Raw genomic sequence first — 26,871 nt, forward strand, 5'->3', positions numbered from 1 at the left:
TACACGTTAGATTTGCCTTGTATGGAGCCTATAGTGCCACTAGAGATACGATTTTCTATGTACCAAGACCATAACAGAGACCTCGGAGATATAAATCTCTCAAAGTTGAATGTGAATAAGTTGCACCATTTTTTATAGACATAATTCGAGATAAGATTAAGTCAAAGCAGAAATGGAAAGCCACAATATGATGAATTGATGGAAAATATCAACACGGAACCCTTGAAAACGTTCAAAGAGACTACGGTGTGTTGTTCCGTGAGTTTTCAGCTTCATCGACAGTGTCAACATTGTAAATTTGGTCAAAATCCATTATAATAATTCACGTGCCTATATATGCTTTAATAACCAGGTAAATCATGACTTCACAGGTATATTTCAAAGTTCTCACAGGCGAACACAACCACCATGGATACATCAACAACAGCAGCTGTCCATTCCTTAATTGAAATGAAGTAGTTTAGACAAAAAGTTCGAGAGTAATTCTAAGTTAATAAGTTTTAGGTTCAAGTGTCCGAATGAGAGAGAGAGAGAGAGAGAGAGAGAGAGAGAGAGAGAGAGAGAGAGAATACACGGCAATGTTAACTGGGCGGTCTCTTTGCCCAATACTATCGCGCAGCTGTTTCCAGGTAGTAGTTATACGTACCCTGAACTCATGTCCATAGATTCAACTAGACTATGACCTTACATGGTTATTTTGAGTCATTTTTAGACCTTTCGGAAGAGGTCAGGTGACCATTACCTCCTAGCGGGAACTCGTGACCAGTGACCAATGCCATTGGGCACATGAAATATCTCTCTCGCCCCAGATTGTCAATCATTATATGTTAAGATATTTTATTAGAGATAAATAATATATACGTAACAAGCCTATTTTGTTACAATATGTAATGTAAAACATTTGATACTTACATTTCAATATGTTGTTGTCGATATGTTCTCTATTTAAAAAAAATGAAAAAGCAACAAAGAAATACCGCATTGGAAATAACACAATATTTGGAACTCCATAAAACTGTGTGGACAGGAAATGAGAGGTTTAGTGAGACCCTTGGAAACTGCGATGGCAATAAGATTACAAATGTAGGTGGTTCATTGGAGTCTTCTCTTTATCGACGATACCTGAAATATTTAGCTCGGGCAAAATAAAAGGAATCCCAATGCTGAAACAAAGACCTTGTTAAAGTGACAATGAAATGTCAGGTAACATCATTTAGCCAAATCCGAAACAGCAATATATAATGACAGACTCAATAACCTTCGTCAGCCTGAGTCTCTCTTGTGTCCGTCAATAATTGATATATGTGTGGAATTCGTTATGTGAGCCACTTGTTCATTATTCTCTTATTTTATTAATTGTCTGAAAATGAATTCAAGGCTTGCAAATGTATATTTTGAAACGTCTTTCAATGTATTCTCCCTAATATGACATTAACACTTCGGCCAGATCTCAATCATTTATTACCAATCTGCTTGAAACACATCCCACACAAGTTCAATTAATCGTGCTTAGGTGACTCGAATTTAGGCTTATAACGTTTAACGTGACGAACCAAACGAAGGAAACATTATATGCATGGAGGGCGACATGTGTTTGAATACATTGTAATACATCTCACTCCCCTCACACGGATCACAAAATAGGGCGGTATATTAATCAGAGGCCAATGAAAGGAGCTTCAAGTCATGTTGGAATATTAGACAACGCTTAATTATGCATCACTCCCCCCTTTCACCTCCATAATGTTACAAGAATGAACAGATTTCACAACCCTTTGTAATGTTTACACTTACAAATGATTTCAAAGGGACAAATGCTACAAGCTGAACACCTTAGGGAAAGGTTACACCGTTAAACGGTATTGCTGCTGATTTGATATCCAACAGTGTATGTATTATTTATTACATATGATTTTTGAGACTTTTTGTGAATGATGTCAATAACAATATAAACATGTAACATGATTCTATATAGGTGCAGTATAGAGTGCTGAAATATTAACATATTCTAATTGTGCATATTTTTTTCGTCGTAAGACTTAAGCTTTACCTTGTATATTTAAAGGTGATTTCACCGATGTATTGAAATCGGATGAAAGCTTATTTACTCAGCATTTACTATTTAATATTTCATCCTATAGAATATTACCCAACCAGTCAGTACCTTGTTTTAATTTGCTTTTACGACAGCTATCCTATTGTGTGTCTTTTGTATGTCTGGTTTTGAAATGATAAGTTTTAAGTGGTGGTGAGTACCACAGACTCACACTAACACAAACAAAGAAAGGATCATGCTTTGACATGTTCTTATCAGATTTCAAAACAACTGATATTTGAATGAAATTTAATTGAATTTTCTATTTGACCTTTTTAGATAAAGTCTTAAACATGAGCGATGATGGACAGCCACAGCTCCGGAAGTTCAGTATATTTCCGGAGAGGAAAGACAAATTGTCATTTGATAATCCTGCTATAAACGGTGACCCAGATATGGAAGGAAATAATATAAGGTATGGAGTTTGAATTGATGCTTGGTTTCATTGGCAGTGGTGCTAAACTTAAAAACTGTCACAAAAATACTCGCTGAAAGAATACAATATTGCTGCATTCAGAAAAGTATAGATATGATATCGGGCCATGGTATCTGGTACAAATCAGTTTGTTTACTGATCATGTAGTTATAATGCTTTTCGTGTCATAACCTTGTTTTATTATTCCAGATTACGAAACTTAAATGGACTTACGGATAGTCAGTTCAGTCATGCTGGTTCTTCATATAACCGGAAGTATTCTGTTTCACTCAAAACATTGAAGCCATTTCGACCGTCTTCGAAGTAAGGACTATTATTCTTAAACTTTACATTAAAATATGAAGTTTGAATATTCCAGGCATGTTAGATTCTCTTCAATTAATTAGAAATATTTCTTTTAATTATTATTAATTTATTTGAAACATGTATTTGTCAGATGATTAGGCAAGCGAACCGAAAAGACAATTACGTTTTAAACAACTAATATATATGAATTAAGTAAGAGTTACAAGAATACAATTCTAGTATACATCTACTCTTCCTTTCTATGACTTTTTCAGGTATCAAATTCAACAAGAAAGATTAGAAAAAACTGGCCAAATAAAAATGAGAATTTCAGAAATGGTATACGAATATTCCATTTTTTAGGAATTCGATAGCTTCGGTTTAAGGATGATTTTAAAAGAATTGGGAGCAGATGGGAATATTCTGAACCCACTTAACTTCTTATAGAATTCAGGAACTTAATATGTTAAGTTAATATATTAGTTTGTATTTATTAAGGTATTCTCAAGTATAACGGCATGAATAGTATTTCCATATAAAATCAGGGGATGAACTCTGCCTACTTCTATATAAGTTTATTAATATGTATGTTGAACATTATGTATTCTTAATGTACACACATTATGATTCCAAGTCATGCTGTAGCATATGTTATACTACAGTTAGGTACAACCTTCATACGGTGGTCGGGTAACACAGCGTTATCACACTTGCTTTTCACGTAAGTTGGCGAGGTTCGATTTCCCCGATCAGACGTGTAAAGGTATTAGTTTACCTGCCACACGTGCGTTTTCCCCGAATACTCCGGTTTACTCTCACAATAAGACTCCTCGCGCGCTTCTATCGGAGCCAACAAGTGTGATTTGTATAGGTTGATACAACTGTTTCCGTATTTATTGTAAAGTAAAGAAATATTACAAGTAATCAAACACAGAATTCTCATATCATGAGTCAGGCTTTGTTGTAAGAAAAATACAAACAAAGTTTCGTATATTCTGAACTCTGTAAACTGTGAGTACGCAACATATCTACAGCATTAAACGTAATTTGTATATCATAATAACAGGAAAAAAACGATATACAGTGGAATTCGTTAACTCGAAGTCGACGGGACTACGAAAAAACTTCGAGTTATCCGAGTGTTCGAATTAAGCGAGTTATCGTTTTTGGTGAAAAGTTTGGTCAATATTTGTCAACATTATATAATCATTATAACTTCGCTCTGTCGCTCATCAGTTTAGTGTGAAGACTGGTCAATACATGTAAATATATATGTAATGTTTCGTTATGTCACTTGTAATTTGGTGTAGTTTTGCCGATATACAGTCACGATAAAGTTTCTTTCACTTAGTCACTTCAAAACGATCTGATGTGCAAGTCATGTTTGCAAAAGGTAAACGATAAAACGGAATTCGACAAAATAACAAGTTATTAATGTCAAAACAAATAACCGTTTAAGTTTAACACAGATTGCATACAAAACGTAACAGAACCATTACCTTTTATTGGACATATATAAAATACTGTTTGTTCGGCCTACTTACTTTTTATTGATAACCACGCCATTTCCATGTGTATTAGCACCGGAAGTTGGGCTGCGCATGTGCGTATAAAATGTTACTGTAACTGAGTTGGCGTTTTATCCGATTTAATAGACAGCACTGACCGTTACAGTTGTACTCTGAACACCTCGGCAGTAATTACGCTATTGTTTCAGCAGTTTAAAGATTTAATAGGCGCCGGTGACTGTGTCATTTCTACACCTGTAAAAACATCAGCCGGGTAGATCTACCGGTGTGTCAGAGATTAGTTCCGCTTGAGCGAACGGGTAGATGAGTTGTTGACTATCGTGTGTACTGATATCGGCGACCGCCTTGGGAAATTACCTGATGTAAGTAAAGCAGTACTTTTTATCACCAAGTCTTGTTGTTATACGATTCAACCGACAATTTCTTTTATGAATTTATGAAACACTTATAATAGCATGTAGGTTAGTAGTGCCGATATGTTCAGTATTACAAACGGAATTTAGATCTAGCTCTTAAAAAATGTCGGCGTTTGCCACCGATCGACGAAAATTATACTTCGAGTTATTCGAACATTTCAAGTAGGATTTTTATTGTTGGGACCAAATTTTTACTTCGTATTATCCGAGTTTTTCGAGTTATCCGAATTCGAATTTTCCGAGTTTTTTTTACTAAGATAAAGAGAGAATTCGGCCGGGACCGGCGAGGTACTTCGAGTTAAGCGGGGTATTCGAGTTATCCGAGTTCGAGTTAACGAAGTTCCACTGTAGTTGATGAACATTCACAAATGCAGATAGTTTAAGTCTTGAGATGACCGATAACGTAAAAATGTATTTAACTTTATTTAATCATTAAATTATTTAATAGTTTTTATTTGTGAGATGGCAACTTGAAAGTTCTACAACAATCTGTTCATGCTTATACGTTTGTTTTATTGTAATGACTTTTTATGCGTGCTCCACATAAAACTAAAACCAATGATTGAATTGAAAAGACCATCTTTTACAATATGACTATGTATTATAGAAACATTATAATTATTATCATCAGAACTATTTTAAAAAAGTTCATCATAAGATGGCTAATTCCGCATCTGTATTAGAACAAAGTACAAATTCTAGGACAATTTACATCCTTAGGTTGGTATTCAACAGAATTACGCCCTTAAGTGGGTATTCAACAGAATTACGACTGGCAAATCTATTAATTAAAAAGAAAAACATAACACCATAAAAATCGTATCACTTATATAAGGCTGGAATGAGGGTGGGCTTCAAGATAGCTTAAATTTAAGATTTAGTTCTAGAACAAAACAAAATGGCGATGGTGAAAAACAACTTTTCAAGTGAAGGAAAGTAAACAGCCTATCAGCGACCATCAAGTGCTGTATGCTCTAGGGCCCCTGACGGGATACAAAGGCTCCATAAAAGGATATAACCCAAACAGAATGATCATAAAATGGCTAATTCCGCATCAGTATTAGAACGAAATAGAAGTTCTATGACAATTTACATCCTTAGGTGGGTAGTCAACAGAAATACGCCACACAGCAAACAAGCATTGCTTGCAGCCCCACCAAAAGTATATCTATTTATCCCAAAGAAGCACACCTATATCTTTGGGTTTCTTTTCCTTTTCTTTTTTTAAATGCGTTTTTTTTTTCTAATTTCAACAAAATATGCTGTGATAATAAATATTCAGCATCTTCCTCAATAGCAAGCGTCAACAAAGTAAAATAAATCCTGGAAGCAGTTTCATTTTTGTGATACACATTAGTATGGCATATTTCTGTTTACTTTATCTACATAATATATGTATACCACGACGTCTGTGATGTCACATTTGAATGATAAAACAGCTTAAGATTTATAAATCGTGATGAAAAGTGGTTACAGTTAGCATGTATACTTATGCGGAAATTATATCCGAGGATATGTCACATGGTCCAAGGATCGGAGCTTTATATCCCCGACTAAAATATATTTGTCGTATTGAATATACATGCATATTGTTGAACATTGTGATGTATCTACAGAGACGGGAAGATTCCTGTAAACAAAGCAGGCTTTTTCTCCTATGTTACCATATCATGGATATCATCGCTAGTAATGAAGATTTACAGACACCGGGACGAAACCCTGAAGCAGGAGGATGTCTGGGAAATATCCGACTGGGAGTCGTGTGACGTCAACACAGTTAGGTCAGTCCTGTTTAATCTAGTTCGTTCTCGTTACTGGTATTCTTTTCATATTTCAGAAGGTACATAAGAACTTCAAATTACTATTATTAATATTCATACAAAGGATATAAAATCTTTTGTTTCTAATCAATTTGTAAATCGTCAGTATTATCAATGATTTAGTATCACTCGAGCAATAAAGACCGGTAACACGTTACAAAATAGACTAGGTATGGAGGAAATGTTAGATTATAAAAGTGCATCGGAGGTAAATGAGTCTTCGTGTTCATGTAATCATGTCAGAGATTGAAGAATTTCAGTAAGGATACGATATCAGGATATAAAATGCTGACTATGAATGAAACTGCACATGTGTCAACAAAAATACCATTGCTTTATTATGTATAGTGCGAAATTATGTATCACAACGAATGCATAAATAATCAAAATTATGAGAAGCCGTTATGGAAAAAGATGCATTTATCAATATTAATGAATCATCTATTAATATTAATAATTCATTTATTAATATTAATTTGATATGATGAATAATTAAAATAATTTATCAATATGAACAGTTTCTTTTTTAATACTAATCATATTAGTTAATGATTAATATTAACATGATTTTTAATATGAATAAATGCATTGTTAATACATGAATTACTTATCAATTAATTATTAAAAATAATTATCAAATGTCAATGTTAATTAATTCATTATCAAAAATAATAATGACTACTCAATTACTCGTTTAGTAAATGCATTATTAATATTGGTAAATGAATTATTTATATTGATAAATGAATCATTAATATAGATAAATGAATTATTAATATTGATAAATTAATTTTTAATAATACTTGAATTATTTACATTGATAAAAAAATTATTGATATCAAAATATCTTATGTTATTAGGTTAGAGCAAATATGGGAGCAAGAGGTAGCTAGCCACGGAGACGAGGGGTCTTCGTTCTTTAGAGCTTGGCTAAAGTTTATCCAGACACGATTGTATGTAAAGATATTGCTTGTGTGTATCAATGCTACGCTAACCTTTTTCATGAGTGTAAGTATATTATGTTTCACCAAGCATTTTCGCATTCTTACTTTTTACACATAGCAAAACGGTTGTATTTCTTGAAGTATAGCTTATTTTTCTGAAGGAATTATGTTATGTTAAACCTTTATAATTTAACAGACAAATGAGTATGTGTTTTCTTTGTTATGATGCATGAGTCATGAAACATTTATTTCGATACATGTTTATTATATTCTCAAACAGTTTTAAGAATAAATCGATACTTTGAATATCACCTTCTATGTCAGTGTCTCAGATTTAGGTGGTCAACTTTATACTATACTGACTTAGTGGCTTGTTTAACAGCTAAGTTAAGGCAGCTTGACGTTCCATATGTAAGAGAAACTTAATGTATAAAGAGCAATTAAAGGCGATCTAGAAGGTGTTTGATGACTGGCGTATTATCTATTCATCTTGTGTTATACTATTTGATAAAACAGAAGAGTAGGTTGTAATGTCAGATAATAACCTTTGCATTTCGACTGTAAATAAAGTGTGATATTCCTTCAGGGTTTCATCACTAACCTTGTAGTCAGCTACCTGGAATCAGAAACGTCCGACCTTGGGCTACGCTATGGCACTTTTGGCCGGGAACCTGGTCGGCCAGATGTTGAGAGCTACTTCATTTGCTTTCATCATTTTCTTTGGGGTCCAGACAGGTAATGTACGGAGAAACCGAAATAAGCATTACGACACATCATAACATAATCCTATCCAATGCCAATTAATATCCAGCGTCAAGTCCATGGATAGGAAAAATTGGTCAAAATTCTATAACATGCAGTTATAATATGTTTTGTTATAATGCATGTAATTATAATACAATGTAGTTTTAATACATGCTGTTAGAATATCTAGAGGATATCTAACTGTCTTCAGTAATACAACATACATTTCATGAGTTGGGCTAATATTTTGATTTTTGTTTCAATACACGAGTGAAATTTATTTGGTATTACTGAAGATACTGTCGAATATTCTGTTTATTACATTTTATAGCAAAATCTACCGAGTGGCTTCAAAGTTCATTCTTTGATTGGTCAAAATAGAAAAAGTAATATTTTTTCACTAGTGACAAAAATCACTTTTGTTGGATAAACAATTTCCGATATTTCATTAGTAAAATGTCATAAATGTAGATATAATACATTTATTTATAATACATGTAGCTGTAATTTTATGTAGTTATAATAAATAAAGTTATCATACATGTAATTACAATACATGTAATTTCACATATTAAAAGATGCTACATTTTCAAAAAAAGAGTAACTTTGTTCGATTTAAAACAAGAATGAACTGTAGTATACGTTGCTACAATATCAAAAGTAGAATATTTTACGCTACTACCACCCTACACAAATGTGAGGTTCACTTTTTTATCTTTTAAACTGTGAGTGTACAACTAATAACTTAATCTCTCTACCTATAATTTTGTAATTTTCTGCCCTTCAAGCGATCAATTTCGGACGCTTATAACTTTTGTTATAATTATTGACCGTTCGATGGCATTCTTTCTGTTGAGTTGATCATTTTTCATTGTCGATAACGTTTTGAGATCTGCTTCGTTTTTCGTTTCGTCTATGATTAACTTTGTATATTTTAAATTTTTTTTTTTTTTTTTTTTGATAGTTGTTCCATGATTTCAGTGTTTACCTTAAATATATTGCTGTTGATTGGTAACAGTTCAATACCCTGCAGGCCATTTTATTTATTTTTATCATAACCAGTTACGCTATCGGCGTTTTAGCATTTAAAGACCCATGAAAACTGTATGTTTTGTGCGAATTGAAAACAAATCACCAAAACGTACCTTTTTATCTATGTCTTAACATTTAGATTTAATTTTGCGGCAGTTTGATGATATTAGGCCTTGATGCTGTGATTATACCTCTTGAAATATTGTGGGAATAAAAATTTGAAACAACAATATTAAACAAATGATCTGTTTAATGCATCTCATTGTTGAAGGTATACGTTTTCGGGCTGGTATGTTAGGTGTTGTCTACAAGAAAATAATGAAACTGACGAGCGTGAAAGGCAAAGTAGCATCTGAGGTGAGATCCAAAGGATAAGGTTAAAGTTATTAGTTAGTGCCTTTGTTTCCGTCATATAGCTCAACAGACTACAAGATAATAAGTGAAAATATTCTTTTCGAATAATTAGTGTAAAGGCCGTTCCGTGTGATCTGAACTGATTTGTCATTCAAAATATATTGATCCCTATGTTTGCACGGTACACGGGGTATAGCAATATTACTAGATATACATGATCCCTGTATATGTTTTCCACATGTCTCATACTGTAAATTGTATTTTACTATTGATATGACAGGTGTTATCGATAAAGCTGATATTAACATGTCCATCTGTTTAGTAGATTTCTCCAAAGGGTTCCAATAAATTTGTTAATATTTTTCCTCGTTTACTAACATTTCAGTTAAATTCGGTTTGCTTTTTTATGTCATATTTATCTTATTGTTTTATCAAATTTACATTGTAGATTGTTACTATATTTGGGGCTGACTCGATGAGAGTATTTATCAACTGTATTTCGTTTGTATATCTGTTGGCTCTCCCTGTCTACGTCATCATTGGGACGGCATATGCCTACTACCTTATTGGTTACTGGTGTTTCATTGCCCTCGGCACGTTCCTCTTCTGTTATCAACTACAGGTGAGAGTTGATAACGATATGTATCCATTAAACCATTTAAATCAATTAGTTAACGCATCATTGAGCGATAAATTGCTTCTAGCCATGGCATACACCAATAAAAATGACAATATGAAATTGGCTCATTAGAACAGATATTGACTCATAGTAGTGCTAGTACTGTGTAGTTGTGCTGTCATTTTTGTTATTAACATAACTACTTTTAGCTGCTCTCATATAAGAATGTTTCACAGTTACTATTTCGAATTATCTTTTTTTTTAATTACGAGCATATAAGCATCGTCTCAATGTATATATTATATATCTGTAGAATTCCTGTATTTTTTAATTTGCTATATGTATACATTATTATGGATAATTGCTATTCTTGAAATCTTTTCTCTTAAATTTCATTGTAGGCACAACTTACAATATTGGTAGCGACTCTTAGACGGAAAACATTAATTCACACGGACAAAAGAGTAAGTTTTGATGACAGCAGCGGTAATCCGGACACTTGAATTTTCGAAGAAATTTCCGGCAAATTGATGAGCATTCTGTAACGTTTGTCATATAAAGAAAAACTTCCAGTTTTACTTTTTAAATAGTTGAATTGAAACGATGAGCTATACCCTTTTTGATTAGACAGAAATTCTTCATTAAGTTAAACTTAACATTATCTACTAATAATATTATTCAGATAAGGAAAATGACTGAGGTTCTTAACAGCATGAAAATGATTAAGATGTACGGATGGGAGGAGTCGTTCCAGTCAGCCATCACAGGTACTGTATTTCTTTATTCTATAAATGTATGAAATCATTTGTCTCGATACACATGCTCAATTTACAAAGGTAATTATATAAAAACGTACTGCATTATTTATATCTTCTTAAATCACGTTTACGTTTTTGTTTAAAAGATATTGGTCACGCATACCATGCCGCAAAAGATACTTATATTACATTCAAATAAAAAAAAAAGAAATCCATAAACATTTTTGAACGATTTAATTTATCAATTATTGTAGCCATCAGGAAAAGCGAAGTGCGCGTTTTACTAACAGCGGCCATCATAAACTCTATAACTAACGCCATTATCCCTGTGACGCCCTCTATCGCATCCGTCGCTACCATCGCAACCTATCGAGCATTTGGAAACGAACTCACAGCATCTACGGTTAGTTAATCATAAACGAAACATATATTAGTTGATCAGAAACATATTAGTGGATTTGTTTTTTGTTTTTATTTGTTTTTCAATATCATGTCTATTAAACAATACTTACTGGCATATATCAGTGTAAATATCAAGATTGATAGAAAGCAATACAGAATAATACTGGTAAAAATTATTATGAAAAATAGTGTTAATATTAATATTTTTTGTAATGAAATGAATGGTAAATCGACTACACTTTACTAGATGGAGTGTTTTGCTCTGTGATTTTTTTTTTAAATCTAACCTTTTTTACACTGTTTTCATTCTACCTATTGCTTCATCGTATAAATGTCATGCATGACTTTTTTTATAAATCATGGAAAAAATAGTTATTATGTTATACATTATCATTTCCAGCCAGTTGTCGAAGGAACAAGTGGAGTTAAAGAGAAGTCATTATTTAATCAAACTGTATAGTTGTGTTACCCTTCTGTTACTACTCAGGCATTTGCTTTGGTGTCTACATTGGACTTCCTACGAGTCATTGTCTCTTTTGTGCCGTTTGCTACACGTACGCTCGGCGAATCAAGAATCACGTTCGAACGAGTAAAGGTAAATATTATGGATATTTATAGCACATGTACCAAGGAAGATAAATATCGCAATAGATTTTATTTCACATATGATAATATGGTACAAAACTCACAAGAAACAAGCACCTTTTAATTTAAAAAAATTTGAAACCGAAATAAAATATTATTATATAGATAGAAAGGATATTGATATACAAATGACCCTAAATTAAATGAATTTCAAAAGGAGAAAAGGGGTGAGTGGGGATGGGGGGGAGGGGAGGAGGCTTACGTCTTCCAGCAGTGGCAATCTGCCAAATCTAAAAGGACTGTATAAAGAACACACAAGATTGCACATTTCAAAACATACTGAGGATAACATTAAAACAAATGAGTTGTTTATAAAAGGGCATGAATATGCAATATGGTTGATCGTCTAGACAATAGTTGTTTTTTGTGACGAATACTGTTACAAATATTTCCAATCATAATCTGGGATCTATTATGTATACTTTACTCTAAGACGTTTCCATTTGTATTGTCAGAGTGTATTGGATCGTCTATCGCACATAGTCAGAGCTCCTTTTAACTTATCTTGAAACAAAATGTTTTTGTTTATATTGATGCAATAAAAGAAAAGTTTGATAACCTTTTTATTAACAGAAGCTGATGTTAAGAGAGGAATACCAGAGTCCTAGCATGGAAGTTTTAGATGAAACTAACGCTGTTGAGATCCAAGATGCTGTGTTTCAATGGAACCCTATGTCCGATATTCCAGATAACAAGTCTGATAAAAAGACAGAACGAAAAAAGAAAAAGAAGAAAAGCAGAGGTAGCTCTTTAAAACAAATATAATACAATATTTATAACAGATTTTTTGACGGATTAACCGATTATTGAAAATATTTATATCTATTTGAGTATTTATTTTGAGTTTTATTTCCAAGTAATGGCGAACAATTTAAAACGTTTGAAATTATTAAAAAAAAACAATAACAAAATAGTTCAGAATATTTACGGAATATAGTTCAAGTCGAAAATATCCGGAATGATATCGTTTAATTCTCGAGAATGTTTCGTTTTTTAGATGTATCAAGAAACTCTAGTTCCTCCTCTCTACTTCTAGACAGTATCACTTTGAATGTGAAAAGGGTAAGTCAGTTACATTAATACTGTAAACGACAAAATATATCTTTCATTGGTTAAATAACATCCACACAAAACTACATCAAAATCAAAACATTTAAGCAATTGAAAACAGATATCAGACGAATCGTGTCACTATTTTCCAGGGACAACTTGTCGGAATATGTGGTTCTGTTGGCTGTGGAAAGTCATCTCTCATTTCTGCCATCCTTGGACGAGTAAGACGCCCCTTACAGTCATAATAATTACTTTTAGATAAAATAAAAGAACGTATATAATCTTTTTAAGTACACATTCTATTTCTGTAATTGAGTATTTGCAAAATAACTAATAACATTAATGTTATAACACTGGAGTATTCGTACATAAAAAATCTCTACCTTAACGTAATATCGATTTTTTGTTGCATTGCTATAACACCAACCCCATTTTAACTTTGTCCGAATTTAACTTTGTTTATATCCTCTACACTAGATGCCACAGTTGGTAGGACATCTGGCGGTAAAAGGAAATGTGGCTTATGCAGCTCAGCAAGCGTGGATTTTTAATGGCACTCTCAGAGAAAACGTACTATTTGGCCAGCCCTACGACCCAGATTGGTAAGATTACAATTATCTTACTCATTAGTTTAGACTGTCAAATTCGATAAAATAAGGTATAGAATTATTTTTTTCTAATCTGTGAACAATAAATCCATAAACAGCGACTCGTAGAATGCAAGACATTTATACGGAACTATTTGCATAATTATTTTCAAACTGCTTGGTAAAATTGAAAAAAGGGTATGATCACATTGTAAATCAATTCGGTAAACTGAATCTAGTGCCACACCATTAGAAAACAATGCAGAACAAAATTTAATGTTTTTATCAAGATTTCTGATGTACATGCAGTTAAAGCTGTCTCAACCTGCCCCATTTCTTAACATGTTAGATTACTCATATTGTCGAAGAATACAAGTTTTATTTGGTCAATATCACAAGAAATTTGGTGAACGAATAACATCAATGTTTATAGAATAAGATGTTGTTATGATCAGAATCGGATTATAAATTATATGATAACTTCACCTGAAACAAATCATCCTTTTTACCCGGATGAAGACGCACGAGAGGAAACTTGAGTACAAATTTATAATTGTATTAGTTTTTATCCAGGTACAACCAAGTGATATATGCTTGTGGACTTGAACCTGACCTAGACTTGTTGGCTAATAGAGATGAAACAGAGGTATGGTATCGTTTAATGAATGTTTGATTTATAATAGCAAAATAATTTCCTTCGTAAAATGTAATATTACATATTGATTATATCTGTTTGCGCAATTTACACTGTATCAGTCGTATACTTCTCCCTGACAAGAGATTATCGGCATGTTCGATGCTACGACAAAGACAAATGTAGAAAACTACTTTCATCAACTACGACAGGGAACGCCGATGTGGCGCAGTGGTATAAGCTGCGGATATTTCTGGCTAGGCTAGGTTGGGGTCATGATGTATTACTAAAACTAATATTGCTATAATGATAATTAATAATATTATGATATATTATAATATGATAATATTAGGATTCAACCATTTCTATACCCTACCAAACAAATAATTCGGCAAAGAAGAGAGCATGATGTTGATACAAATTTGTTTCTAATGATTCTACATGTATCAGAAGTAAAGAGAACAATACCTTCCTTAAAACGACACTTGCAGATTGGCGAAAAGGGAATCAACATCAGCGGAGGACAGAAACAAAGGTTGAGTCTAGCACGTGCGGTCTACAGTAAAAGTGACATATATCTCCTTGACGACCCACTGTCCGCCGTTGATGTCCACGTGGGACAACATTTGTTTCACAGATGTATCAAGAAAATGTTACAAGGGAAGACCGTTATCCTGGTCACTCACCAGTTACAGGTAGCCTGGATATTCTCATATTGTTGCACAATATTGCTACTGGAATGTATTTCCCTACCTGCTCCCTCAGTTCGTGTCACCTCTCCTTCTTAACAGATAGTCTCATCACAGATTGCCCTATATAACATAGGCTATTCAATAAAGATTCCTTTTAAATTTAATTTGAGGTCATTAAAGAACATGTAAATATCTGTTTCCTCCTCCCCAAATGAAAACGTAAAGGGACATTTGAAGACTTGTCCCGTGTACGTAGCATAAATAACAGTTATGAAAATACCCTAACCAGGAGTGAAAAATTACCTTTGTTCATCAACATAACAAGGATGTAGTCCATCTCCTACTCCATTCCTTAAGATGCTTTAGTATTTTCCTTTCCGTGTCACATTACGACATCACAATAAGAATTATGTAGGGCCACTATGACAGCACAATTGACAATGCAACTTTTGCAATCTAACACATAACTTTGATTTGTCACTTAATTTGGAAATAACGAAACAATGTTTATTGCGTAGAAAGATATTCTCACTATAAAACTTCATTTCTATCCGGTAAGTAAGTTGCTATGAGTATGTATTAATTACAGCAAATATATCAATTTGAGCCTATGTCATGTTGATAAACGATTGGTATTATTGATTGTCAGTATATGAAGCATTGTGACGAAATAATGGTCATGGAGGAAGGTCGAATAGCTGAGAATGGATCACACGAATCTCTCCTGGAGTACGGCGGTTATTATAGTTCGATGTTGGGTCAGTTTCATGCTACAAGTGCATTCACGGCAGCCACAGGTTAGTTTGGAGGAAATTACGTATTACTTATTTCAATATCATATTTGCATTGAATGTATTTTTCATGACACCATGGATAACTCTGCCAAATCAAATAAAAAGAAATTTATTAACTCGCAAGATATGAGCTTCAAACAATACAAGGAGACACGTCTGTAAGAGGAAACGTCTCCTACTACTGATGCTTTACTCATCGGCAATATGAAACATAAATAAATACAAACATAATCTAAGCCGCCTTTTTTAACGACATATTGATATTATTGATATCAGTTATCATTGTTACCAGGAAAAGAAGAATCGACGTCGAGCAGGAGCGAGGAAGACCAGGGTTCTTCTAACCAGCGTGGAGAATCTAAGTCGGGCAAAGACGGAGATGACACTTCATCCTCTAAAGAGAGCAAAGGTGAGGTACAAATTGCGCGAACACATTATATAACATAAAGAGTTCGTTGTGTATTCATTTTCATTGTTATGGAACAACGAAGTTTGTACAATATAACATGAAATCTCAAACCCACGAAAAAAAGCAAACACTAACATTTAATTTTATACAGTATATTACCCGCAGATGTGCAACTTTCGTCAATTTGTGAGTAGATTACTAACCATCACAATCCATGATGATATCATTATGTAATACTATACACATGTATATCATATCTATTGTTGAGTTGACAAACTTACTATACAAACTTTAATGCGTATAGAATGGATGTCAGATTGTAGCAGCAATGATGGATCTAAGCCTTATTTCGACATACAAGAAATGTTTTTTGTTCATAAATTGTTGATTAACCTACTTATTATTTGATCTTTTTTCTGGCCGCTAATGTCACACAGAAATCTTGAAATGTATTTTTCTGTCTGTTTATGCCGTTTGCTTTCATTTCTATACGCTAAATATACATCTTTATTCTTCCAAAGGAAAACTGACTCGGAAAGAGGATGCTGGATTCGGCATGGTAACGTTTGGAACGTATAAGTCGTACATAAATGCTGCCGGAGGGTTCACGGTCGCTGCGGCCATTTTACTATTGTATATCATCTCCATGGGAATTGTGGTTTTCGGAGACTGGTGGTTGGGCATCTGGATAGGAGAAACGGTAAATATGTAAACACACTATATAAATATTTGAATATATCACTTGTGTCGGTTTATTTGTTTTTGTTTACGTGATGAATGCCGATGATGATGTAGATATGCCTTTTCAAAATGTCTGATACTCATTGTACATATTTGAGACACGTTGGTCTAGTGGTTGGTAACTGGACAAGGTGACCTCAGGGTTGCTAGTTCGTGTCCTTGGCGTGGGCACTGTGTTGTATGATTGAACAAGAAACTTTATAACGTCGACTCAGCTTGTAAAGGAGTACATGGTAGGAAAGTACAAGAAATAATGTCGTGTGTAACCTGTTAGCGCAGAAATAGCAGCTCCGGCTGTATGTTCCACAGGGGTTGATAAAGACATAAGCGCATTGTGTTTCAGGTCTCCTTACCACAGATGATAATTTGTTGGCCATTTTTTGTCGTTTCTTTCATACGTCGGCATATAAGAACTTCAATCCTTATAATTATATTTCGATATCATGCGTGTCTATACTTAAGGGTCATCTATAAAGCAGAATAATGTTGAATTTCAAACACGAATAAATATCTTATAATGTGCACAAAAACAGTCATATAATATACCAAAATGTTTGTTTGGACATGTAGTGTCTTAAAATCACAAATAATTTGATGTAGATGTTAACCATTTCTTCTATAGAGTTACTTTGTGGTAAGTTATAGCATGGAATAATTCTAAGTCACAAAAATAACTAAACCTGAAAAATAGCACAGTGTAGGAGCATTTATTTGACCGGATTTGACTTTATGTAGGTATAAACACATATTTTGTTTTGACCTTGAAATGCAAATTGCGGCTGTGGATGATATTACACAAATATGGCATAAAGGGGGCATTTCAGCCATTAGAAATGCTCCTATATCATACCTTTAAGACATCTGATTATAGTAAGAATGACATTTTTAAGACATTTTTACCCCAAACTCAACGGATGAACATTTATTTCTAAAAACAGTCTTCCTGTCATTTCTAGAGTTCTTTATAGTATATAATAAGAGTATTTTTGACGCTTGAAATACCTTCTTATATGCCATAATTGTGTAATATTATTCACGACCGCCATTTGCATTTCAAGGTCAAAATAAAATCAGTGTTAATACATATCATAAAGCCAAATCTAGTCAAACCCGGGGCCGCGGTGGCCGAGTGGTTAAGGTGTCCCGACACTTTATCACTAGCCCTCCACCTCTTGGTTGCGAGTTCGAAACCTACGTGGGGCAGTTGCCAGGTACTGACCGTAGGCCGGTGGTTTTTCTCCGAGTACTCCGGCTTTCCTCCACCTCCAAAACCTGACACGTCCTTAAATGACCCTGGCTGTTAATAGGACGTTAAACAAAAAAAAACCACCCCCCGTCAAACCAATGCTCCTATTTTGTGCTTTAGAATCTTGTGAGCAAAACGACATGACTGTTTTGCGCAATAAATGCGATACATATGAGTTAATTAAATCCCCCTGAAACATGCATTTTTCTCATATTTTGTTGATATTTACAAGCAACTGAACAAATTAAATGTCAACAGCAAGGTCCACAGTTTGCCATAATACATATCAAAATTGTATCAAGTTATTTCTATTAAATTGCACCCTAGTGGGGATTTATAGCCTTGTAAAATATCAACTGTTTTGGCTGGATTTGCTGTTTCGATGCCCCTTAAATGCTGTTATACATATTGGTACTTTAAAAAGTACTTAGTAGTAACCAATACAGTAAATGAATTGGTTTCATTCGGTCAATCAAAATGGAGAAATCTAATACCATAATAACGGATTTTATTCAAAGTTCAACACATCGGAAAAACACGTTTGTCCATGCTAAGCATGATTGGAAGCTGACCAGGTTTCCTTAAGTCTATATTGTTAGTAAATTAACAAAATTAGTCTTAATTTTTTTCATAATTGTACCTTTTTGAAGAATGTTCTTGTTAAGGAACTTGTGTATCCCACATGAAATGAAACATTTGCACATTTAGTTACCGATATAACAAATACAATCATCCCATAAAGCAATTGACACCGATACGGTCTTCGACTTTTCAGACAACCTCTGCGATAGATACTCCTACCAGAAACGTGAGTGTCAATAACTCACAGTCCGTAACAACAGCTTCCCTGTACCAGTCTACTTTGTCACCTGACGAGACTGATGGTGTGGATTTTTATCTCACAGTCTACCTGGCAACACTGTTAGCCATTTGTGTTTTCACGGCATTAAAAGGCATCATTGCTTCGACGGTAAAAGCTTTTTAATTATCTGAAAAGTTTGAGGTTGAAGTTGAGTTATTTTGGTTAAATAGTGTATCAATCTTGCAAAATACTCTATTTTGACGATGGTAATTGAATAGAAGAATTTAACGTTTAATGCTCATGAATACATTCCAATTTTTATACAAATAGATACAAAAGGAAAACAGATAAACGTCATATCATTTTAAGCCTGTGCTTCCGTGTTATATAATCTCTATTCAGTATTCACCGTTTCCCGTATCTGATTAATATTTGAAAATGATGCTAGTTGTGAGTTGGCAATCCTCTTGACAGTACTATCTGCGGAACTTTCGATCATCACACCTTCATGTTTATTACAATCCTCAAATACATATAATTGCATTATGATACATAAACAATTGAAAAAAGTTTAATTTTAATAAAAACAACAATGACAACAACAACAATAATAAATATCGCTTATTCTAATATCAAAATCGAATATATTTCACCTCTCAAGGCTTCATTATATTTAAGGTGATGGTAAAAGCTTCCGGAAGACTACACAATCGAGCTCTTGGTAAAGTCATGAAAGCTCCAATGGCGTTCTTTGATGCTAATCCTCCCGGACGTATCCTCAACAGGTTCTCCAGAGATTTGGATGAAAGTAAATAAAGGCCTTGCACAAATTGAAGGATGTACTTTTAGTTGAGGATTTTGTTCAGTATCATTATATGATATACATGTACGTAACTCGCTTTGGTATAAAATGGAAAAATATGAGTGAAAAAGTTTCGCTTCAATTGGTACTTGAAGCAATAGTTGAAGACTACATTGTACGTTACATACATGAATTAACCAGATTTTGGTAAGTACTCAGATACCAAGCAAAGGTTAGTATCTTGTTTCATTATTGATTAAAAAATCATTCTAATAAATATTTCAGGTGACGTGTTTCTGCCAAATCTTCTGGATTTGCTACTTCAGACCATGCTGTTGATTATAATGTCCCTGGTGTCATCTGCTGTGAACCTTCCCTGGATTGCGATAGCATTCGTACCTGTTGCTCTAGTATATTACGGGTTTAAAAGAATTTCTGCTGAAGCATCTCGACAGCTGAAACGATTTGAAAACGTTGCACGCTCACCACTCATTAATCACGTGACCACTTCTGGAACTGGTCTGCCTACCATTGTCTCCTTCAATCAACAGAAGCAGTTTATCCTTAAGTAATTTTGTTCACAATTAAGTGTCATGGGGTGTGGTTTTCATAATGATGTCATCGAATAATATTTACATTTTCACTTCGCTCCGCCTCAATGAACATAGTAAACTCAGATCACTTCATTTCCCGTTGAAGATTTTGGGTCGCGTGCTTCTGTTCTGAGAGACAAATCACTTTCTTGCCGGCGTGTGAATACATTCACTGAGTTTACAATGGCGATCGAGTTCTGTACCGCCTCAGACTTGAATCACTTTCATTTTGTGAATTGTGTAACATTGCTATAAACGTATATGAACACAAGTGGAATAGCCGCTTTATGTGCTAATAAAAATGCCAGTATAATGCAGACAGTTAAGAAAACATTATCTGAAAGAACACTGACACTCCCGATAGCACCGAGCTCATGACCTACTTAGCGTTGTAGGTCTAACGTTAGCTGTATCTTGAATGCCATGCTTGATACCATTTTAGTGGTCACAGAAAATAAACCTCAATTTTAACACTATTTAACAACACAAAACAGACTGTAGTAACAGTATGCTATATCAAGCACAGGGACACATTATTGTCGTAATTTGACTCAATCTAAACATATGGAGGACACAAGTTTCAACCTGTCGAATACCGCGATTTTCAAATCAATGATTCTTTACTTACTATTATCATAATTTACATCCCAAAACGCCAGTACGACAATGAAATCCAATATTTCAAGAGCACAATGTACATCATTAGCTAACCAGCGACTAAAATCCATATTGTTACACTTTTTCTGGAGCTCTGGATATCCAGGCTATTAGACTGCATCACATACGGTCACAGGGGTTCGGCGTTAAATTTTGAGTAACATATGACATCTATAAATAATCGAAAGACTAAAAATCCAACATTCATTCAAATTATAAAACCTTACAAAATCCTTTTTTTCAAGGCATCAGAAAGAATACAAACTCTGTTTTTTAATGTTGTGATATTTCACTGAACAGCTGTCGTCACGTTAACCTTGTGCTCATTTTTTAAACCGGTCCCTGTGTCTCGAGTGACCAAATCACACACATACTATACTGTCAACACTGCACTTTAAATCCTATTTGTATGGGTATTGCTAAGTTTTTATTATACAATATCATAAATATTTGTTATATAGAGAATACATGGTCAGTGTCTTAAAATATAAGCTGTATTTTGGAGAGGGTGAAGAAAGACAAACGTGGCGAGCCTTGGCGAGCCACTTTTGTCTTTCTGTCCCGAGCACAAATTCTATTTATCCTGCAAAAGCCATAAAATATTCATCAAAAATAACCATTGTTAATTGAAACGGTGTCAAAAATAACAGAAATATGTTCGCCTTTTAAACGTAGTTTCACTTTGAAGGAGGTCAGTCGAACTGACGCACGTGCTAAGATTCCAAAATACAGCTGTTTTCCGTCACTGCCGTATACAGCAAAATATATACGGTGGGTGTATTCCGACAATGCGGTGGCAGTTGCAGGATAAAAATGAATATTTTACCTTGAAAATATCGTATTTATGTGTATCAACATCGTAATAATCAAAACGCGTATGGGACTATATTTGTGTTGCCTTGGCGACGAGAATAGCTGACTGTCTGCTGTTCCACTACTGTGCACACATGTACGATAAGTATAACAATGTTACAAAATGACAAACTTACGTCACACCGTTGTGACCGAATTTTGCAATCTAGTGGCGAAGTTTTTAATTTAGTTAACGTAAATATAAGGATTGATCGTCAATTTTGTTGCTTGCATGGACTGATGAAGGGGAGTGAACCTCGTGCAAATGGTACATGAACTGCTTCGCAGTTCACTTCATTTCCACGAGGTTCACTACCCTTCATCAGTCCATGCACGCAACAAAATTGACAAGCAATCCTTAAATCAATCGTGCGCAAGCCTAATAACAGTAGTGAGAAATATAATTATAGTCTACATAAAACAATTACATCAATTTTTATGAGAAAAAAAATCATAGTTAAACACAGAAAGGATATATCACATGATTATATATGTTATACATGTATATCACCCATTTCGATCTTTACCAGCTGTATGAAGTATACTGATGTGACGTCAACAGGACTGATGTTGTTCGAAGGAAGCATGCGTTGGATTGAGTTGAGACTAGATGTTACTTCCTCTCTCATGATAGTGGCCACTACTCTTACCATGATCCTAACTAAAGGAACAATCGCTCCGGCTTTAGCCGCACTCTCTCTTTCACTGACCATTAGGGTGAGTTCAATTAATGCGGGTAATGTATGTCTATTTTTTCCAATTTTTTCCTTAATCAACATTCAGAAACACTTGCGCCTGTAATATTGTCATTGATGGGTAGTTAATAGTACCAAATTTTGAATATGGTTAATAAAGGGATGACTAAAAAAAGATATATTACCAAAATTAGTAAGAAATATGATAGCATATCATTATATATTCACATTTGTGTAACGATATCGTGATTTCATTATATATGTTTGCACCTGTACTGTAGGTAGTATCTGTGATGCAGTTCGTAGTAAGAATTTTGAATGAAACCGAGGCGAGATTCACATCCATCGAACGAATTCACGAGTACGAATCGGTAAGTTGGACACTGTTTTGTATGTTAGAAAGTAATCACTGGATTGTATAGTTAACTGTTGAAAATCTTAACCGAAATGACTGGGAACATAAGACCGAATAACAAATTCAGAGCTTTAACAACTTGTATCATTCCCTATATCGTAGAAAACGCACTTAAAACAAATGAAGTGGCTGAATTAGCATTGTATGTCAGCAAACCAAAATCGAAACTTTTTACTTACTTGCTGATAAGCAGACGTGTTGTGCAATTAATATTAATGATCTTCACCTAATACATGACCGAAGGTAGGTAATGTCACTACCCAGGAAGATCGGCACACAGTCCGTCAATTCGTCCACGTGCCGCCCTCTCGGGGACTTTTCTCTTTAGTCTCCTACAAGTCTTCTACATGTATATATTATGAAAACTGGATTTCATTTATAAAATATGACTCACCCAAGAGGCGATACTTGGGGTTGAGTAGAGCTTCATCAGCATTCAGTCTGGTCCCTGTCTCATCAACTATCATCCAATTAATGTTTTCCTAAGGAAATATCAATGTATTGAAGGGGAATCTTGTTAATGAACTTCCCTTAATATCTTTAATGATTTGCTATGAACAGCATTAAGGTAAGGGATTAAAGAGCATTGATGAATCTTGGACCTACACTTTTGATCAAGATAGTAGACGCCCCAATTAGATTAATTCAATATCAATAAGCCTTCGAGTACAGTACCCACATGGTTGAATTATTAAATCTTCAATTCGAATTAAGTTATTATAAAATGGTACATAATTATTTCTAAATATTCTCCTCATGAAAGGGACTGGAAATAGAAGTGGATACTAGTTCTGTGGTTCCGGACGAAAGTTGGCCTCGGGAGGGACGTTTGATATTTTCTGATGTATTGATGCGATACAGGAAGGATATGGATCCAGTTCTGAGGAATATCCACTTCGATATTCAACCGAAACAGAAAGTGGGAATCGTAGGCAGGACGGGGGCCGGTAGGTTACTCTTGCTTGCTTATTGGGATGAATACATTACGTAAAAACTGATAGTGATGTCAATCATTACGTGTTAAGACAAATACAGATTCTAGGACCATTAAACGATTATTATCGTTTTAAAGACGAAGTCGAAACATGTGTACAATGCTGAAGGAGTTACGACAGGATTTACGGAGATTACAAAGGCACATAAGATTTATCATAAATTTCCTTAACTAAAATCTCATCCAGATATCTTTCATAAAAACATCACACATCGTAAGGATAAATGTTCCCTTGTTTTGATTATAGTACAGTTCGTGACAACTGGGAAGAGTTACCTTTCTTAGTCAACAATCTTTTATACTGCTTCACTGATGCAAAAGAAACTTTTTTGTCCGACATGTATGCTATTTAGTTGATTATTGATTCCTCGATTTCGTATTCTTGTTTGTCTAATTTCGTACTATTTGTAACATAATAATACTTTACGAAAGAGTGTGGTCTGTCATCTTTCTTATGCAGGTAAATCATCCTTGGCCGCGGCGCTGTTCCGTCTCTGTGATCTGTCAGAAGGCCATATCTACATAGACGGAGTTGACATCGCCCACATTCCACGTAAAACTCTACGATCTCGTCTGTCCACCATACCTCAGGACCCTGTCCTCTTCACCGGCACAATCAGGTACGATGTTTAAAACAGATGTCAAGCAAACACATCATTCCAAGCATGTGTTTTGGGGAAATATAACCTACGAAAACTACGAGTCGAAAAATTCGTTTGTAATTTATCTTTGATATACATATGATGCGTAAATGACACCAAACTTAACCACCAGACGACTCGAATCATTAAATAGTTACATTATTAAAATATATGGGATATTTCCACCTTGCGTACTGTTTTGTATTAGATAAACTCTTAAATGGTCTTTATACATTAGTACATTAATTCTCTCGAAATTTTAACAAAATAACTTACATTTTATTCAAACATAATGAGTCCGTGTTATTAATGCATGCATGTTCTCAGTATTGAGGTCTGTTATGAATTAATCAACAGGTATAATTTGGATCCATTTTCTAAGTATACAGACGAGGTTATTTGGACCGCCTTGGAACAGGTTCATATGAAAGAAAAGGTATTTGTTTTTTTTGTTTTTTTTAAAGCATGATTTAAATTTAGCAAACTGTATATTATCATTGACAGAATATATTTCAGGAAGTTTAAAAAATATGTAGAATATAACAGAAGATTAATGTGATACATGTATCTTTATTTGTCCTGCTGATATAACAAAGACAGGGCACATTATAAAAAAAAATGATAAATAAAACTACGTTTGTGTATTTTCAGATACGTCAATTTGGTGAGCAACTTGACTTTGAGGTGGAGGAAAATGGAGAGAATTTTTCTGTAGGGGAAAGACAGCTCATATGTTTGGCCCGGGCTATACTTCGTAGAAATAAAGTAAGCATTAGAAAAATTAGTTCATAATAATTGTATCTTTACATTTTAAAACTTAATCAAAATTGATTAATTTCAGCAAAAAAAAAAAAAATAATAAAATAAATAAAAATTATGAATTAAGTAAAGCTTCTGTTAGGGCTGGCATGCGGGAATGATTTTCAGAGTACCCTGCACTGTAGAAAGTTTGTCAAGTAATTTGATCCTGCTGTGAACTTTTAATGTACGTTCATCTTGACCGTCGTAATATTGCATAACAGGAAGGACAGGACTGACACCATAACAGACTTGGAGGAGAAAAATAAGAGAGCAAATTTATGACCTGTAATATCATCAAGATTGAACTAGATATTTTTTTAATATTCCGCCCCTGTGTTTCTCATCTAGTCTAGTCATTACCATACTGATTCCACAGATCCTTTTACTGGACGAGGCAACAGCGTCCATCGACACATCTACAGACGCTTTGATTCAGCAGACAATTCGGGACAACTTCTCCGATTGTACGGTTCTGACGATCGCCCACAGACTTAACACTGTACTGCACTGTGACACTATACTCATCATGGAGGCCGGAGAGGTATTTATATATATCCGATACCTTTATAATCGAATGTATACTGTACTGCCTTATAATAGATGCGTACTTATTTTATAGGCATGTCAGAGATCGACTGTACAAATATCTGTGTTAATGATCAGGAAAGAGGTGAAATTGTTCATGTCAGGAGTGACATTTCGAAGATTAAGAAAAGATTTAGCTCAATTACAATTGCCGTTACTATGCTTTAATGGGTGATGGTACAGAGGGTGGAACTTCAATAGTGAGCAGCACATGGTCTACAGCTGCTCCTGATATTAGTTTTTGGCCCATACGACTTTCAATATCGTATCGTTACTAGCTACTAGCATTTACATATCTTAACACTTTGATATCTGCTGAACTGTAATCTATTAATTTGAATGACACTAAATACTTCATCGTACTTTTGTGTGAACAAAGTATGGATAATTTCGTCTGATTAGGCACTTTATAAACTATAAATGGTATTGTCTTTGCAGATTTTGGAAACCGGACACCCACAAAACTTACTAGCTAATCCTCACTCAGTTTTTAACAGGATGATCAGAGCTCAAACTGTTAAAACACCATCACCGTGAAGACTTTTTCATATTTCTCCATAACAGACCCTGTCTGATTCGCGTCTGTGATTAAATTATATTCATTTCAACCAAACGAAAATATGTTTAATTATATACCATGCCTGTCCAATAAGTAGTTCCTGCTAGAGATTTGACATTCAGTACAATGACATTTGTCTAGATTCACAAGAAAGAGGCTAGTTTGATTGCCAAATGATAAGTCTTCTTAACTATTAAGGTCGATGGTCGAGAACATCGAGCTACTTAATAGATCACTACA

At 34.2% G+C, this 26,871-nt stretch overlaps 1 protein-coding gene across 1 annotated transcript; it reads left to right on the forward strand.

Moving 5' to 3' along the window:
- The first annotated feature begins 1,753 nt into the window (after positions 1-1,753).
- Positions 1,754-26,680, forward strand: LOC117329187 (multidrug resistance-associated protein 5-like). The gene is given in 33 exon segments (XM_033886994.1): positions 1,754-1,888; positions 2,375-2,510; positions 2,721-2,834; positions 6,378-6,542; positions 7,442-7,589; positions 8,112-8,162; positions 8,164-8,260; positions 9,573-9,658; positions 10,104-10,277; positions 10,676-10,738; positions 10,957-11,041; positions 11,287-11,435; positions 11,922-12,029; positions 12,653-12,821; positions 13,077-13,141; positions 13,282-13,353; positions 13,610-13,734; positions 14,293-14,365; positions 14,845-15,048; positions 15,695-15,842; positions 16,132-16,248; positions 16,770-16,948; positions 19,011-19,205; positions 19,716-19,845; positions 20,125-20,407; positions 22,472-22,658; positions 22,918-23,007; positions 23,815-23,998; positions 24,506-24,665; positions 25,044-25,122; positions 25,338-25,451; positions 25,864-26,028; positions 26,511-26,680. Coding segments are annotated over 32 exon segments (4,200 nt in total). The 5' UTR covers positions 1,754-1,888; positions 2,375-2,388; the 3' UTR covers positions 26,610-26,680.
- Positions 26,681-26,871: the final 191 nt, after the last annotated feature.

Source organism: Pecten maximus, chromosome 6, assembly GCF_902652985.1.
Source record: "Pecten maximus chromosome 6, xPecMax1.1, whole genome shotgun sequence".
Classification (NCBI taxonomy): domain Eukaryota; kingdom Metazoa; phylum Mollusca; class Bivalvia; order Pectinida; family Pectinidae; genus Pecten; species Pecten maximus.